Source organism: Symphalangus syndactylus, chromosome 15 (genome assembly GCF_028878055.3).
Source record: "Symphalangus syndactylus isolate Jambi chromosome 15, NHGRI_mSymSyn1-v2.1_pri, whole genome shotgun sequence".
NCBI classification, from domain to species: Eukaryota; Metazoa; Chordata; class Mammalia; order Primates; family Hylobatidae; genus Symphalangus; species Symphalangus syndactylus.
The window spans coordinates 21,932,922-21,951,874 of record NC_072437.2 but is presented as its reverse complement, the minus strand read 5'-3'; the positions used below and the strand labels follow the sequence as shown (position 1 = coordinate 21,951,874).

Below are 18,953 nucleotides of genomic sequence, written 5' to 3'. Positions count from 1 at the left end.
AGACACATGCACACGTATGTTTATTGCGGCACTATTCACAATAGCAAAGACTTGGAACCAACCCAAATGTCCAACAAGGATAGACTGGATTAAGAAAATGTGGCACATATACACCATGGAATACTATGCAGCCATAAAAAATGATGAGTTCGTGTCCTTTGTAGGGACATGGATGAAACTGGAAAACATCATTCTCAGTAAACTATCGCAAGGACAAAAAACCAAACACCGCATGTTCTCACTCATAGGTGGGAATTGAACAATGAGAACTCATGGACACAGGAAGGGGAACATCACATTCCGGGGACTGTTGTGGGGTGGGGGGAGGGGGTAGGGACAGCATTAGGAGATATACCTAATGCTAAATGACGAGTTAATGGGTGCAGGAAATCAACATGGCACATGCATACATATGTAACAAACCTGCACATTGTGCACATGTACCCTAAAACCTAAAGTATAATAAATAAATTTAAAAAAAAAAAAAAAAAAAAGAACCACTTCGGTTGGGCTTTTTGTTCCTTACCTAAAATGTTTACTATTAAGCATCCTCACACAGGTTCTAATACTTCTTGATTCAATGGAATTTTACTCAGTCCAATATTGATTCAATATTTAAATGTCAATTTACCAACAGAAATGCATCTCAGACCCATATCTTACAGTAATGGAACATGAAATAAACCAAGCCAGCAAATGTGGCTTCCCAGTTTTCCAGATTTTGCATTATCTTTATGACAAGGTAAATTGGTCAATGTGATACTCAAAGTTTTCCTGATACAGCAGGATTCCACAGCGTAAATCTGTATTGGAAAGCTAAACCACACGCACTTGCAAATGTGTCCGGACAAAGGACTTCTTTCCAGTGTAATCGAAGTTGTTCCTCATCAGGAAGTAGAGCAGCTGGGAGGCCTCCGTCCTGATGGAGCTCAGCTTGGAGTTACAGCACTTGAGAATCTCGTAACACAGAGCTGCACACATGTCCGCTCTCCCTTCATAGAATGTTGAGGGAAACTAGACAGGATGAGAGGAAGCAGATAAACCACAGACAGGTCAGTGCTCGGTAATGTACCCTTCAATTCCGGGGGAAGAAGGAAAACATCTAACCACTGCCCATGAAGCAACTTACCTTATAAATTAAGGACCTTAAGGCAGTGAAGACATTTTTTAAAGCCGTTTCAGACTGATGTTTTTGAAGAAAACACAGGTAGACATCAAAAACTTTTTTCATGAGAGGATTATGTCCATGGTCGGCCAGGAGCTGGTTCTTAAAACACACATTGACGGCTTTGTTAGACATACCAGTCACCTCTAGTAGGTTTCACACAATTTCAGGCCCAAGAATTACATTTTCTAAGTATTAAGACAACTTATACTTTAAACAAACTCTGCCTTGAATCCTCTAGGGAAGTACAGAATTCTTTTGTAGAACAAACAAATCTATCAATACATTTATGTTTTGGGGATAAACCTCCCAGCAAACTGTAACAGAGTTGAAAGGAACACTTGCTTAGTACTGACTGGGCTTCTATTTATTAATATGTACTCATTTTTACTGTCTACCAGCAGCTGATACAGAGGTGTCATTTGTGACATCTTAATTCCAACAGAGAAGTGCCATCACAGGTATGCGATAATTATAGATGGGGAAAAGTACTCAAGTAAGGTATATGAAACAGGTCTTCGAAAAGGGAAAAGTGATCTCCCCAGGCCTCTAAGGCACTCTGCTAAGCTATGAATAATCAGAGAGTTTGGTAAGGTGGAAAATGTACAGGCTTTGGTCAGGTACCACTTATCATAGGCATGAATTTGCACAGGTAAACTGAGTCTCAGCATCCTCACCTGTAAAATGATGACCCTAAAACTGACCTTGAACAGCGACTGTGAAGACATGAGATCAAGTGTAGAAACCATCTGATGCATACTTTGGTCTAGCTCAGTAGGCGGTATCTAGTAGGGTTTTGACATTCGTGGATTTTACTTATCAAAGAAAACAAGAAGACTATAATTTGCTTCTAGTCATTCAAGATTTCTTCATGTCAGTAGAAAATTCACACAAATTAAACACTTTGGAAGCCTGGTTGGCTACAACTCCCATCAACTGTAGAATATACATAGCAGCTAGAGGTGAGGCCTAGCAAGCAGCCAGGATGAACTTCGTGTCTAATGTGCACAACACTAAATGACACACCACCACCTTCCAATACGGACAAGCTGTCTGAACAAAGCTCTGTGGGGGAACAATAGGTGTGTGCATTCTGCACAAGTAGCCAGATTTGACATTAATAAAAAAAAGTCAAGAGGCCAGTATCTCAAACCAATCTTACAATTCGGCCAAAGGAACAGGGGTAACTTATGTCCATATAATTTTGCTACATAGCAAATTATGGTTGCAGTCATAGTTTCAGAGCAAGATCTACCTTGTCTTGTTGTTGGAGAGAAATTTTTCCTCAAGGAGTAAGTTTTTGTTTCTTTTTAGGTCCAGTGAATTGTGGATCTATCACAGCTGGCAGAACACCTGGAATTCACAGTGATCTTTCCATCATGAAATACTAAGGTACCATATTGAATTCCATCATGTGAAAGGGGAGCAATTTAATGAGCAGAAAGTGGGACTAATTAAATGAATATGATCTAATTCTCAACCATGAGCAGCTGCTCACCAAAAAAAAAAGGGGGGGGATTTCCAGTGTTTGGGGAACTGCTTACAAGTTTTATCTATGAACGCCATTTTCTCAGGAGCCGTAGTTTGAAAGCCTGGCTTTTCTCCAATGCATTTACATTCCTAATTATGACTGGATTAAGGTTTGGGTGAATCTGGAGGTGAGCTTTCATTTTCTTAGCACTGTTCGCTGAGACTATCCAGGAGATACGGTTTCTACAAAAATTCCCAAGCTTCCCAGTTCTGCTGTCTGAACTGGCCCATGTTTCTAATGTTTCTCCACTTTTCCCATGTTTCTCTACTTGAGTTCAATTTCTCCTCCTTTCCCGCTCTATGGTCATGGCCTTTACTTCTCATTTTCAGGATTCAGTCCTCTTCAGCTCTGATCTCAAAACTTGTTTGCAAGAATGGAGTTAAAGCTCATTTACATTATGTATCCCATAACCTGTTGTAAACATCAAATATATACAATAAAATTTATTTTAAAAAAAGATGTAAATAACCTCCATTTAAACAGGTAAAGGACCTTTTGTCCCAGACACACCCCGGTTTCCTAACTACTTGTTTTTACTTTCCAATCACTTTTCTTCCCTCTTTTTCTGTGTCTCCCTACTGCTTTCTCATCAAATAGAAGGTAACATACACTAAATACGAAAACATCTGTGAACACTCAGAAAGGCCCACAGGGGACAAAAAGAGCAAAACACAAATCGCCCTTAACTGTTCCACTCAGAAATATCCACAGATAACAAGGCAGGGTATCTTATTTCTATCTTTTTATCCCTATAGACTCTTGCTGAAGATGGGAAATTTTCACTTAGGAAAGTAAATGACACATTAGAATAATATAAAGGCATGGCTTCTTTCTAGCAATACAGTGGAGACTGCTTTTCCAGGAATTCTCTGTCTTGGATTCAGGTTTGACCATTGTAACATGGTCTCTTATGGTGCTTAATCCAGGAGACGAGCCTTTCAGAAAATGAATGCTCAGTATCAGTAATTTCTAAAAGACCCAGGAACACGGAGGAAAACAAATCTCGGGTGTCAAAATGAGGTAACTGGAACAAAGTTAAGATGGCAAACTGTTCCCAGTCAGAGAGTTTTATGTACATAATTATTTTAAAATAACGTTAAAAAATCAGTTTGTAGAAGAGCCATTTCTGTTACAGACGCTTGCCAATCACTAAGATGACCTAAGCCTCACGTGTCTGCAGACCAGGCTCCTCGTTGTGCAAAGCAGATCACAAGCTGCCTTGCAAGCCTCCGATGCCCATGTGCTCCTCCCTGTCTTGGTTCCTATTGCTCCTGATTATGTGTTAGTCCTCACTGTGCAGTTCAAATCAAGAAGAGGCACTAAAAATGGAACTGCTAAAAACACATTTCCAGATTAAATCTGTGAACACATTAAAAATATTATAAACTACTTGAAGGCCAGCATTGGTTTGGGATTGTGTTAATAATAGACATTAGAAAAACCATATTTTTCTGCATGTGACAACCTGTTTACAAAACAAACCCTTTTAAGTACTAAGTGAGATAACATGTGTGAACGTGTCCAGATTTGTATATATCTGATACCTGCTAAGTGTTTGGTAATTTTCTTCTTCTGTCTGTATAAGAGATCTTTCAAATACCTTGATCTTTACTCAACTCACTTCATCTTTCTCTCTCATACACACACACACACACAAACACACTCACACACATCTGACTTAATGGTGAACAAGACCTTCGCACAGGCCAGTTGTGTAGTGATCTTGGGCAAATTTCCTAACTTCTCCCAGCCACAATTTCCTCATCTGTAAAACGTGAGATAATTCGATCTACCAGGCAGAGCTGGTTGTGAAGATTAATGCCTGAGCTACAGAAGGCACTCAATACATAGCAGGAAGCTAATGTAATAATAACCAGAATTCTGAGCTTAAATCTTTCAAACATTTTATCTTATTAGGAAATTGATTTCTGGATTGTTTTTGGCAATTTATTAGATGTGGCCAATTAAGAGAGTCAGTAACCACAGAGCTACACCTGCTAAAGATGACTTTCTTGAATTATGTCAGCTCACTCACTGTTATACACTCTTCTGATATGGTCCAACTGATGCCTCAGCTGAGTAAATATTTGCAAAGAAAGATCCCAGTGGCTGCGGTGCCAATGGGCCTCTCGTATCTGTGAGTCTACTGGATGTGGCCCAACATCCAGTAATGCCACAGAGTGCACCATACATTCGCCCACCTCCCAGTGGGGGATGCTGAGCTTTAAACAGGAAACATTTTTTGCATGCAGGCATATAAACCTGGACAGAGATCACCTTAGCTCTAGAAGCTCAATCTTCCTTGGGTGTCTCAAGGATCAGGCTCTTTGCCATAGGACCAGTGAGGAGCAAACACAGGTAACAGTGCTTACTGTTAACCTGGAATTCACATCTGAACTCCTACTACCTTCCCATTCCGAGACTGGAAGCCAGATATTTAGAGATCCAGGAATAGTGACAAATACTCTTCTTTACCATTCTTTTTTTTTTTTTTTTTTTTAGATGAAGTCTTGCTCTGTCGCCAGGCTGGAGTGCAGTGGCGCGATCTTGGCTCACTGCAACCTCCGCCTCCTGGGTTCAAGCGATTCCCCTGCCTCAGCCTCCCATAGCTGGGACTACAGGTGCACGCCACCGTGCCTGGCTATTTTTTTGCATTTTATAGAGACGAGGTTTCACCACGTTGGCTAGAATGGTCTCGATCTCCTGACCTCGTGATCCGCCTGCCTTGGCCTCCCAAAGTGCTGGGATTATAGGCGTGAGCCACTTCGCCAGGCCCCTCTTCTTTACTATTAAGCAAGCAACTTGAAGGGGGCTGAATTAGAACTGCAGGCTGTTCGGTTGTTCGGTAAGGAAACCGTCACTGTTCTCATAGGTGCCACTCAGACTGCACTTGTGCCCCTGTGCCTGTAGCTCACCCCATGATACTGGTCTGCAGCTCCAGAATTTTCTGCTTATTTACCTGGTGGGGCACAGGCGGAGAGGGGAAGAAGGTGTTGCCACTGCTGTTCGGAACTTAATGATTCATGTTTGAGACTGATACAGGCGTGCATGGCCAGATATTCACTTTTAAAACCTTCCTTGCCTATTTACTAATAATTTTTAACTAAAAATACCCAAAAGAAAAGAGAGGTTCTGAAGCTTCTTTCATGTCTCTAGTAGAGCCACTGTGATGTTCAGGTCTCACGCGCAGAGTCTCTGATTCAGTGGGTCTGGGTAGTGGCCCAAGGATTTCCATTTCTGACATGCTCCCAGGACTGCAGTGGCCGCTGGCCTGGACACCACACTCTGAGAGCCCCCGTAGTAGAGGCTCCAGGTAACGAGGCGCTCCTACCCCGAGCTCATTTTCTTTAAGCTCATTTCCCATCTCTCAACTGGGCTCCTAATAATGAGTTTCATGGGGACAAGAGTGGGGTGGCGGCTAAGGAGAATAAAGGTATATAATAATAAAGTGACATGATGTCAGGAACACTATCATTATTCTTCCTAATGAAGGAATGTGCTTTATGAGTAGTGGAGACAAGTAAAGCAGAGAATGACTTTGGTCCTATTTCCCAAATACCTTCGCAAATAAGCAAACTATTCCAATATTTACGGCATATAAACACTCAATCAATTTCTCCTTTCTATGCTAGAAATGGAAGTAATCATTTAGCAAGAATGAGAAGTATTAGGTTCCTAAACACAGGAGAGTGGCTGAAGAGTCCATCTCCACCTACTTGAATATTACTTGCTAAAACTTAAAAACAAGACAAAAAAAAAACCCTTTCATTTTCTATCTCCAAAATGTTTTTATCATTTAATGTAGTAACAGATAAAAAACTGAAAAGATGAATGTGTCTGTATTTATTGCTCCTTTCTACATAAAAATCTAATTTAAATGCTATAACGTTTGGATATATTTAAAGATATTCAAGGCAGAAATGCCTGATTAGGTGCCTATATTCATCATCCTCAAGGTTCGAACCAAGAGTTAACTGCCTCCAGAGACCGTGTTTCCACCATACCCAAGCACGCAGCACACACTGACCAGTTAAATTTTATTTCATGGCATTCAAGCCATTCACTGTGGAATGATTTCATTAAAGGAATTTAAAGATTAATGGTTTCCTTACAGGGACAAAAACAATTGCTGAAGTAAAAATGCAACACAGTAAGTTTGTGCTCATTGAGCTTACCAAGCAGAATGAATGTGAAAGGTAAAACTAGGACCACGAACAGCAGATTGATACAAACCTTAAATGCCAGTGTAAACAGAGAAAGCGTGTCCAGAGCTGTCAGGCAAACCTCAGTAGCAATGTTGGCTTCAAGTAATGACTGGTGCAGAACATCTGCATCCGAGTGGCCATAGCCTGCATGAATTACAACACAAGATTACTGCCCAGTGGTTCAGAAGGCAAGGCTGGCAGGATGGGGTAGGCACAGTCAACTTTTGATTATTTACCAGAAGGCCCACTTTGGGACCTTGTCTCTGTGTTTGCCTTTTTTTTGGTGGGGGGGCGGGGTGGGAGGGGGAAGGAAGGGAGAAAGTAGTAATAATGTTTCAATACAATTATAACTTTTTTCCCACTCTGAAAGGGCAATAACCACAGCAAACATTTATTATGCACTTGCTGTGTACCTGCCACGATTCTATGAACTTTACACATATTCTCTCATTTAATCCCTCAACAGCCCTGTGAAGTATAAATATTGTTGAATCCTTGGTAGAGATAAGGAAATGAAGGCATAGAAAGGCTAAACTTGTCTAAAGTCATACAGGTAGTAAACAGTGGAGACAGGACTTGGACCAAGACAGGCATTGATCGATTCTGCTATCCAGCAAGAGTACTGGCAGAGGCTAAGATTTCCAAAGCTTCCCATGGAGACGGAGGCAGCAGCACAACACCGGTTAAGAAAACGAGCCTGAGACCAGGCTGCTGGTCACTGAGTCCCACTCTGCCACTCACCAGCTGTGTGGCCTTGGCAAGTTATTTGGCCCCTTTATAACCTCAGTTGCCTCATCTGTAGAATGGGGATAATACAGCATCTACCTCAAAGGGTTGTGGTGAGGATTAAATTTGTTAATATTTGTGAAGCTCTTGAACAGTGCCTGGCACACAGTGAGTGCTATGGAGGTGTTAAGTCAATAACATCAGGAGCTATGTTACCAGCAAGCTCGTGAATGATAATCGAGAGTTGACTGCGCTGTGCATAGTATTCTACTCGCTTTAAGAAAAAGCATAAAAGCCAACATGTCTGAAAGAAATGTTTAGAAAAAGAAAAGGACTTGAAGAATCTGTCATTTAAATTTAGCTTAGTCACAAATAATTTAAAACAAACATAATTTAAAACAAACAGAAATCTTCTATATGTGGCAAAATCAATTTAGTACTGATATAAATGCAATTTGACGTACAAGTTGAGATTAAATTATGAAATGGTATGCATTAGCAGAAATACGTATAGGGATGCAAAGATGTTACAGTATTGATCTAGATTACAAAGAAAGATGGCAATATAATAAAACACCATGTAATGTCTTTCTCCAAGGAGCAAAATTAAAGCAACGCCTCATTAATTAAGTAATTTTCCTAATACTCCAGAGAGGAGGACATTTTGTACATAGATCAAGAAAATGAAGTACAGAAAACCTAGGGAATGTTCTTGAGACCAGTAATGGGAAAAAAACAGAATCTACACTCCAAATTCCTTATCCAGGTCACTGTATCATAGTACATATTATTGGGAGAAAATCAAGTAACTAGCATGACATCATTCTGACTTAAATGTCAGAATTATAGAGTGGTTTTTAAAAGGCTACAAAAGAGCTTTAAAAGCTACAGAAATGCTTTTTAAAATATGATAGAAACGCTGTTGTGTACTTTTATCCAATGCTACTTTGCTTTTACAAAGGTGGTACTGAGATCCTGTTTATGGATCACATCACTTCCACTCTGCAGCACAGCCAATGTCTCTCTAAATTTAGTGAGGATCTGTAATACATCTGGCACCATGCTAGTTCTTTTCATTTTTTGCTTTTGGGGTACAAAATCTCCCAGAGAAAAGAAAGATGGATATGTTGGGGTACTAATATTACTTGTACTGCCATCATGGTAAGCCAAGTCATGACTTTATTCAGCGAGGTTTGGTAAGATACAGAGACAATGAAAGAGGAAAACAAATAGGTCGATGATGACTGTTAAAGTGATCACATACTGTGGTAAGAGGGCACACACAAGAAATACAACACCTGTTATCAGACCAACCAAAATGATCACACAGGTCCGAGCGATCCTTTCCTGAGGGCTACCATTTGCCCCGAATGAGTTTTCGTCTGGGTTCAACTTTAACAAGGAACTGGCTTTATTTTAATTTCTTTCTCTGCAAAGAACTGTCCTTTTCTCGGTCTAGATCACCAACAGGTGAAGTGCATCTAGGTGATCATTACCAATGAGATGGCCTGAAGAACTCTCATAGAAATTAACTACTCCTGGCTGAAAGCCTGCACCAATTAAAAATTAGAATTTGGCCATGTGCTGTTTTAAAACATATCATCAATGGACTATGCTAATTAAGTTGTCATATAATTATGTATACACACGTGGAAACATGGTACTGGGAAATGTTATTACACCATCTACTCTCCTTTAGATTCAGATTCATACAGACATCGGTATGCTTGCCTGAGTCATACAGGAATCTAAAAGAAATGGTCCTTTTAGCCACATTTTGTTATGCTTTGCTTTTCCTCCAACTGTTTCATCTAAAAAATCAGCAGGATTCCTGAGCTAGTGCTATTTTTTTAAATCCCTAAAAATAATTGGCAGCATAGAGAGGCTGAACCGGTCACAGAGACTCAGACTGTCTCAAGGCCTGGAACAGAGCTGTGCAGGAGGAGGACTTGAATCAACAATCACCATGGTATAGACCAACACAGGAAAATGAAGCTGAGCTACTAAATCCAAGAAGAGGCAGAGAAATTTCTTAAACTAAGGGTTGGCAATGTTTTGAAAGCTGATTAAGCAGCTTTTGACCCAGCCAAGTAAGGAGTGTGGTGTGAAGCACACTGATTTCCACTAGGGGGCCGTGGTGCCTGGGGCCCTGCACTGATTCGCTCCAGCCAGGCTCTTCAGGGACAGAGCTGCAGGACCTCTGCAGGGACGTGCTATCTCTGACATACATGCCCCGGGATGCTTTACAGTCCTTCGGATTCACTGCTCAAATTTATACAATTTTCATTCTATTGTCATTTTGACAAGACTTATTCTAAAGCCCCCAAATCTTTCAAATACTCAGGGGCCACAGATAAAATTTGTCTACACTGAATTAACCTAACCCTGTTTTACAAACTCACGTTACCTGCATAGTTCAAATGAATAATGCTGACACATCGGTGAATCTCCTCCCTCACCACCACGACATCAGAGGTAATGTGGTGGGCAGGACAGAAGCCTGAGGCCACATGCCTTTTCTGAATACCAGAGGACATTTGGGATAGAAGAGTGGGTCAGAGACATATTCCTATAGGGGGCACTTCCATGTTGATAGCTGCCTTCACTCTTTATGCAACCAAAATTCTTCTTTGTATTTTGACTTTTCCCCCCTCTAGCCCATAACATGAATCCAGAAACATAGTAAGTTTTATGAGAAAATATAAATACCAAATAACAAGGAATTTTCTTGCTGAAAGAACTCTCCAAATGTAGAAGACCTAGTCTCTAGATATCTATTAACTCGTGGCATATGGTTTTATTGAGTTCAAACATTTTTGCAAAATATCAAACTGATCATCATCTACACAATCTATTATTCATTTCCATCCAATTTTTATTGCTAAAAAGGTTTTCCTCACAGACTGGCAAAGAGTAGAGAAAAGAATAAATAGTGATATCCCAAGGCAAAATTTATGTCATTTGATATCTGCCCTTTGATCCACAGACAAAGAAAACAAATATGCTCAGAATGCCTTGTGGAGACACGGGCTGTAATCTAAGAGTTTATGCTTCAGGAGGTAGGCGTCATACCATCAGCTTTCTCTCCCCTGTGTCTTTTTTAAACCTAATGTTGAGTTACATCTGAAAATTGGACCTCATATGAAGTAAAGGCCCCAAGTGAAAATACTTGGTTTAAACATACCACACATCTTAAAATCCTCTATAAGGATATTACAAATGACTGACTTTAAACGTACACTGTATGAGACCTGCTCAACTCTGAGACCACATCAATTGCAAGAAACACCAATCAATGACAGACTACCATATCCAATGTAATATGTAAGATATACCCAAATTTGGAAATACTAGAAAGTGCGCAAAAATGTGCCTCAGAATCAAGGAAACATATATCAGAATCAAGGAAATAAGTGTCTTGTTTACAAACAAACTTTTTTTTTTTTTTTTTTTTTTTTTGAGATGAAGTCTCGCTTTGTCACCCAGGCTGGAGTGCAGTGGCATGATCTCAGCTCACTGCAACCTCCACCTCCTGTGTTCAAGCAATTCTCCTGCCTCAGCCTCCTGAGTAGCTGGGATTACAGGCATGCACCACCATGCCCAGATTTTTTTGCATTATTATTATTTGTTTTTAGTAGAGACGGGGTTTCACCATGTTGTCCAGGCTGGTTTCGAACTCCTGACTTCAAGTGATCTGTCTCAGCCTCCCAAAGTGCTGAGATTACAGGCGTGAGCCACCATGCCGGGCCACAAACATTTATTTAATATTTTGAGTATATGTTTAAAGCATCCAAGCACATTTTACCCAATTTTAAAGATATATTATCCATGCTTTAAAACTGTTGGAAAATATTTTAACTCAGAGATGTTTACATTCTCTGTATTTTTCATATTAATTCAATATGATGTACAGTAAAGGAATTTAATGATCACCTATATTCATTTTCTTGCTTGTGCTTTAGGCAACAAAGACATTGCCGAGTTAAATGGGGCCTGATAAGCCACGCCATCCAGCTCCTTGTGGCATGCTTAAGTGACCTGGACAATACCCCAGCTGGGCCTCCTCCAGTCTGTTTGCACAGCTCCAGCTGCAAGTGTCCACATGAACTTCACAGGCAGCTCAGCATATGCCACTCAAGGCCAGTTCAGTTAGAAAATACTTTCTGATTCTGATCTGAAATATTATCTGCAACTTGACCCAGTAATCTTTAACTGCCTTTTAGGTCAATTATATGAAATCCAGATTTTCTTTACACACTGCTACTTTTTGGCTGGTGTTCCCTGCATTATACCAGTGGGAAATATGAATTATGCAAATGAACTTGATGTATTCCTAGAACAACACATGACATCAAAGTAAACATAGTGTTATTTTATATATATTTTGCAAATGTACCACTTATTTGCAAACACACTTCACTAAGTTTTCACCTCACAATGTGGTTTATAGACATGCACATATATACACATATACATGTTCATGTACCTACAGTATACCCTCCCTTTGTGGTTTTGTGCTATCACAATTTTTTATTTGACACAAATCTCTCCCACTGATACACAATGAGCACAAATTACACTAAATATGTCAAGGCCTAAGTGTTCTGAAGTTTATTTTCCATACACCTGAGTGATGGCCTAAACAACAAACCTGTCTTTTAAGGGTGTTTTTCAAATAGCTAAGATTACTTGGCCATCATGGGATTTGGGTATGGGGATTTGCTATTCTATTTCCTATCAAAATTAAAGAGTAAAGACAGGTTCTTGCTGGAGTTCCATGTGCTGTGCGTGTGGTGCCTTCTTCCATGTCCTGTATCAGTGGTGATGGGGACAGACCTACAAAGGATTCCGTTTCCCATGGGCCTCTGCTGCTCCCTGCTGGTCAAGCTGAGTTCTGACAAAGCCTTTCCTATTTTACAGAAAGAGAGGAAATGAACAATACAGATGTACAGGGACTCTTCCTATTTTTATTCTCTTCTGAAATAAATTCGTTTTGGACTCCTGGGGATCCCTGGCAACTTTCTCACATATTGGATCTATGTCATATTGGTTGGCCCAACAGAAGGTATTGTATTTGTTGTTAAATGGGATTTTTTTTAAAAGACATATGGCCATAAATTTCCCAAAAAATACCCAGGTAGCGATGTAAACAAACATGTACATATATATAACACACACCACATAAACATGTTCATGTACATACAGTACACACTCCCTTCTCTGTGTTTTTTGTCTGAGTTGATGATTTGGAGCTCAAAGAGCTAGCGGAGGGAAAAGCTGAAGCCACTCAAACACATAATGAGAATTGGAGATGTAAAAGAAGGCTGAGTTCTAGGAGATGCAACAACTTAGGAGATAACAGAACCAATTTGGGATGAGCAGGAATTGTAGGAACGCAGGTGAGGACTAGAAGAATCAGCTACACGCTGTTTACTGGCAAAGCAGAAAAGTGACTGAGGACAGTGTGCCACTGAAAACTGATGAAAGAGGAGGGAGACAGGAGGACAGGGCTCTGTGGGTAGCAGGAAGACAGAATGGAAATAAACCATTAACAAGATGGCTTTTGACAGCAGCAGCAGCACCAGGCCAGCTGTCTCTCTCCTCCAATTCAAGTTACCACCACAAAACTCATTGGCAGTAGGAAGAGCTGCTGCATATCCGAGTGGATTAAGGTTATTTATTCACATGTGGACCGTTCATTTAATTTTTGTTTTCTGTGTTTCCTAAATGATTATCTTTGGAGGTGGAGCACTGGTGTACTTACGATTTTTTTAAAAGTGCTTCAAAGTTTAAGAATTTATTTCAACCAATAGTGAGTTAATCTCTGTGTTATAGAAATTATCTGAGCAAAGGAGGTCCAGCAGGTTCTGTTTATCAGTGGGGATTGAATTTCTGCTGCTAAATGGCAAAGAAAAACTAAAAATAACAACACTCCTGGTTTTGTTTCAATCACTTTTCTGCAGAGCTAGTCAAAGCCCCAGCAGAAAAGATGTTAAAAAATCAAGTACTGTAGCCTTAAAGATGTCACTCAGTTTGCATTCTACAGCTAAGTGTAGAACTCAGAAGTAGCATTTTATGGCTACCAACTCAGCGTGTGGCAGACTGACATTATCTAAATTAAGCCTGGGATTTTATCAAGACAGACTATCTTCATAACATTTTTGATTTTTTTTTTTTTTTTTTTGACATAGGGTCTAGTTCTGTCACTCCCAGTCTTGGCTCACTGCAACCTCAGCCCCCCAGGTTCAAGTGATTCTCATGTCTCAGCCTCCCCAGTAGCTGGGATTACATGTATGTGCCAATAAGCCTGACCAGTTTTTGTATTTTTAGTAGAGACAGGGTTTCACCATGTTGGCCAGGCTGGTCTCGAACTCCTGGTCTCAAGTGATCCACCTGCCTTGGCCTCCCAAAGTGTTGGGATTACAGGCATGAGCCACCATGCCCGGCCAATCTTCGTAACACTTAAACTGCACCCAGACAATCTTCATAATGCCCACATTGCTGGGGCAGAGGTGTGGGAAGCTGCTTTGTTTTGATTCCTCAGGTATCTTACTTTGAACTATTATTAATACAATGCATTGGGAACACTGCCTTTACTCTCAGCCTGTATTTTAAAAAGAGGTGTGAAAAATCACAGTGAATGGAATTTATTATTAGACATGATGGAAGGATATTAATAACCATGTATTAAAGACAGCACTTGGAATAACAAATAATTGTTGAGATAAAACAATAACTAGCTGTGTCATGCTTGGAGAAGAGATGGAACAATTTAGAGAACACAACACTAGCAGAAATGGGTATTATAAATGATCTCATTAATTTTTCATGTGCTGTATGGTTGATATCTTTCAGGTGTTCTGCTTTGAGAAACCCTTAAGAAGATAAAGCACTTAGATTACCAGAAACAGCACACGATGCCTTGTCCCCTCTGCTGACTGACAAAAGTAAATTAAAAATATGCTCCCCTCTTTTGGCAGAATCTCTATTGTGAAGTTAGAAAGCCCCAAAGTTAGGAAGGCAAGATGAACAAAAAGAGTCTCGGCTTGCAAGTGAAGCGGCCTTGTAAGCAGACGTCAACCTGATTAAATCTTACCATTGTCTACAGAAATTCCAAGCACACTTGATATCTTTCTCACACTGAAAACACAGAAAAAGTCACTTTGTTATTGGATGCTTTTCCACACCCTCACAAATTGATTCATGGGCTTTATGTTTTCACAGCAGTGCAAGGATTAACATCCATTCAGAGCTGGAATGTCAGAATGCGGACACTTGATCAATTACATGCACAGGATCAGGAGGGGTGAAAGAAATCCATCCCAAATGTTCTCAGAGTTGCAGGGGAAAGCCAACATTAAGTTGGCTCTAGGTGATGAATCCAAATTTTATGTTTAGAATACTGGAGAATGGCTGGCTGTGGACCCAGCCAAGTTTTGTTTTGGGGATGGGGAAAGGGTCAGGCACTTTTAGGTTTAGTGCTGTAGTTGAGCGTGTTCCACATTGTGTCACTCCCAAATGCTGAGGACGCTCCTCCAAGGAAGGGAACTCTGCCATGAGCTCTTCATCCTACTTGCTTTGAGCTAGAAGAAAAATTGAGTTGGTGATGTGGTAGGTGTGGCCTGGGGCTCTCCCCTCTGAGATGGCACATGAGATGGCTGGCTGTTACGATGGCATGTCATGGGACTTACTGTGGTTAAAAGTGAGAGAGTTATCCAGGCTGCCCAGCTGCTGCAATCTGGCATGCATCATTCCTGTTCTGTTACGGGAAACAGGCAATGTCTGAGACTTTCGATCATGAACTATGGGTCCCAACCCCTCCTGGTTCCTGCAACATGAGTGAAATGGGATAGAAGCAAAAGTTAGACGTGTTACACTGCAGCGAGACGGGGAATGTTAGTGAAGCCAGAACATGGCACGAGGGAGATGGCCATGCACTGACTGAGCACGGTGGAGCAGCCAGAGACACAGACAGGTGGCAGCTCCTACACACTTCACGGCAAAGCACCTGATGACCCAGAAGCAAAAATCAGGCCAAAGCAGGGATCTTTTTATTTTTAGAAAGTACTTTAGAGATGCTACTCTGAAAAAAGTGAGCATCACTCCAATGCAATACTAATGGTTAGTGTTCTGACAACTGTCAAAACGTCACTAATCTTTTTGTATTATATATGTTCTGAAAGAGCAAAAGACATGTATTTTTTTAATTAAAAAATGCATTGGAAGACACAGAGAACAAACATGCAATGGAAGGGATTATATGAGTTTTAACACCTTTATTCTTACCCAAGCAGGAAGGAGAAGAGCCACACTTTGTTAAACTTGTCAGCAGTCAAGTAGAGAAAACAGAAGAGTGATTTGGGTTAGCAATCAAACTGCTAACTTCCTGCTGTGTACCATCACCAGAGCAGATGAAAATGAGACCAGGGCTGCAATGACACCTGTCCCCTGTCCCGGAGCCAACCGTCCCCCTCACTGTGTTATTGTGTGTAGGAGAACAGGGACATGCATGGACTATCATCGACTGCATGCTGCTGCGTGACTTCAAAGTGACAATAAGAAGGCACAGTGTTCATCAAACTGGACCACCGTGGATGGCAAACATGTACAAGGTTCACAGTCTAGTTCAGGATCTTTTTCACATGCAGCAGAGACCCATGGCAATTTTTGTATAGAGCAGAGCATATCTTTCCACAGTGCATGGAGCAAAGTCACACCATCTCCACTCCCGTTTTCCTTGGCTCATCTATTTTTAAGGCAGTCCACACTTTTATATGCAAATATATACAGGGTGCTTATGAAGTAGAAAGATTTTCTTTTAAGAAGTTAAATTTATATCCACTGAAAAAAATAAGTTAACCATTTCACAAAACCCGATTCTAAAACATTTTGTTGGGACAGAAATCTTCAGCTTCTCACATTCACTGTTTTAAGCTGTGAGGCATTTTATTCTACTTGGCACAATATTCTCCAAATGCCATCTTGTGATGTAGGTGTCACTGCAAAAAGTGAAGCTAGCCCAGCACAGTGCCTTTCTGTGACAGAATTTACTGTTTGCCCATCTTCATGGGACAAAGTCAGGGAGAATCCAAGTCAAGGTAGAAGGTGTTGCTGGTATAAGGACACCTTGTATATACTTGCATTTACTACTCCAAAACTCAAATACAAAACTACTGTTGTGATAAAAAATAAACAGTTAGGATTAGAGAACTTTAAGTGCTACCACATTTCAATGAAAAATAGAAAATATTAATAGCAGGAAAATGCAAAAATTCTAAATTTGCTTCTTTTAAAAAGAAAACATACATGCTTACTTCTTAACATAAAATGTAATTCTGAAAATTTCTCAAATATCCCCAGAAAAGAACAATGTTAACAGAAAAAGAAAATCTTCACAAAGAGGAAGTCTATTAAAAATCTCTGGCCTATTTCATCACTATAAGACAAAATTGTCGATATATAGAGAAACAAACGTCAATGACAATTACATTTTTAAGTTTTTCTTAAAACATGTTTACTTATAATAAAGCTGTTAAAAACAACAGTAAAAAAATATAATACTTGGACCAAGACCCCACTAATACACTAACACAGAATGGCTCACAACACAGAAAAAAACAAACAGACATTCTGAATGGCAATGGGGCAGGAGGAAGAACTTGGTAAGGACAAGAGGTGCTGTGAAGAAACACTCCCAAAGAAGGCGTGTCCAGCCACACAGCTGCAAGGAGTTTCTAGGAGGCTGGTTCTGGACAGGAAAGTGGGAGTGATGCTACTCACCAGGGAGTTCTGGCCAAGAACATGGAGCGCTTATCAACTAGTCAAGAGTAGGAAGAGAAGAGGCTCCATTTTAGAGAAGGTTTGTGGAAGTCCACACAAATTTGGGATGGACTGAAAACATTCTTTCATTAAGAAAGAAGAAGAGTGGTTAGGTGAGATTTTAGTATCTTTGTAGTTGGGAGCAGGAACAGTCAAAATGACCTTGGAAAGTCAAATAGAGGAAGAGAAATCACTGAGGAAGGAACATAGGAAGAAGAACTGGGGATAAGAGGACGGGAAGGAGACAGAACAGAGAAGGAGGGGGAGTTTGGATGAGGGGACAGAAGGGTAGCCACAGCCCGCTAAAGGAACGCTTTCCAAGAGCTAATGCGTGAGATGAAATGAGACTTCGCCTGTAGGAATGCAGACCAAAGACGCTGCCGGGCTCTACGGTGGCAATCCAGGGAACTGCCATCGGTCCCCATGGCCGCTTCCATGAATCCCAAATGCCAACCGCCACTGATGACCATTCCCACACAATCAGAGCCAGGCAACACAGAAAACAACATGTTTCGAATGAAAACATCCCACAGTACCTGGCTATGTATCGCTTCCCCATGTACTGGAACTGGTGCAGGCAGACTCTGCAGGCAAGATGAGAAATTATTAGGGAAATGTGAAGATAAAATTATTTTCAGGACGTTATTTATCTGTTAACAATAACAATAAACATGATGTCTAGTACCAGCATAAGTCACATCCTCATTCATTCACAATGGTTTTTGGGAGTCCTCTGGAAAGTCCCTTCAAACCCGGACAAGTGTATTAACCTGTGAAGGAAGCCCTATCTTGTGTAGCTGTCAGGGTGGCGGTGGCTGGCTAAAGCAACACAGTGCAGAGGCCCACGACCGACAGGATCGTCCATCGACTCAGAGATGGTGATTCACTCCACGGCAGCGTGCCCGAGAAATCATGTTCAAGACCACGCACACTGTTCCAAGTTACTTATTCATCCTCATTTACATATATATAAAGAGCTCTCTCTTTTGGCTCAAATCTATGGATTATACATACCAAGTGTGTGGTTTTTAAAAATATATATCTAACAACATTTTTTTTAAATCATGTATTTAATGAGGTAGTTAAAACAATGTCTAGTGAGCTCCTCTGGTGTTGAATCTCGTTTCACCACATAACTCCTGCCTTTAACTCAGCAGAGGTCAGAAGACTATGAGCCAAGTGTCCACTGAGGGCCAGGCCCACAGTCTCTCATCTGTAGTTCCAAAATGCATGAAACTCTGAAAACCAGCTTTCCTCCTGAGTTCATGCAAATACATTTGGCACCAAAATGTGACCCAAAATAATAGACATAAAGCTACTTATAGTTATGATTTATCCAATTATTATGAACAATAATAGTACTGCAGAAATTCTTTTTTTTTTGTACTATAGAGAGATGCTGCTGGAATGTAATGGGACACAGTCTATATGTAAATTTTTCAGAAATCAAAAAAGTTCCGAATTTGGAAAATCATCTGGCCCCAGCAGTTTTGGATAAGGGATTGTA

The 18,953-nt window shown here is 40.5% G+C and overlaps 1 protein-coding gene across 10 annotated transcripts in view; it reads right to left on the bottom strand.

Annotated features, from left to right (window-relative positions):
- DOCK9 (dedicator of cytokinesis 9) overlaps nucleotides 1-18,953 on the bottom strand; it is a 296,690-nt gene that overhangs the window by 39,547 nt on the left and 238,190 nt on the right. For 5 of the 10 annotated variants that reach the window (XM_055244502.2, XM_055244498.2, XM_055244499.2 and 2 more), the window contains exons 37-41: nucleotides 17,983-18,030; nucleotides 15,319-15,455; nucleotides 6,930-7,045; nucleotides 1,130-1,267; nucleotides 832-1,014 (exon numbers count right to left, since the gene is read on the bottom strand). In XM_055244502.2, the coding sequence (XP_055100477.2) occupies nucleotides 832-1,014; nucleotides 1,130-1,267; nucleotides 6,930-7,045; nucleotides 15,319-15,455; nucleotides 17,983-18,030 (622 nt within the window). Of the gene's footprint in view, nucleotides 1-831; nucleotides 1,015-1,129; nucleotides 1,268-6,929; nucleotides 7,046-14,723; nucleotides 14,768-15,318; nucleotides 15,456-17,982; nucleotides 18,031-18,953 lie in introns of all 10 variants that reach the window. The other 5 variants (XM_055244508.2, XM_055244506.2, XM_055244507.2 and 2 more) reach the window with 2 other exon arrangements.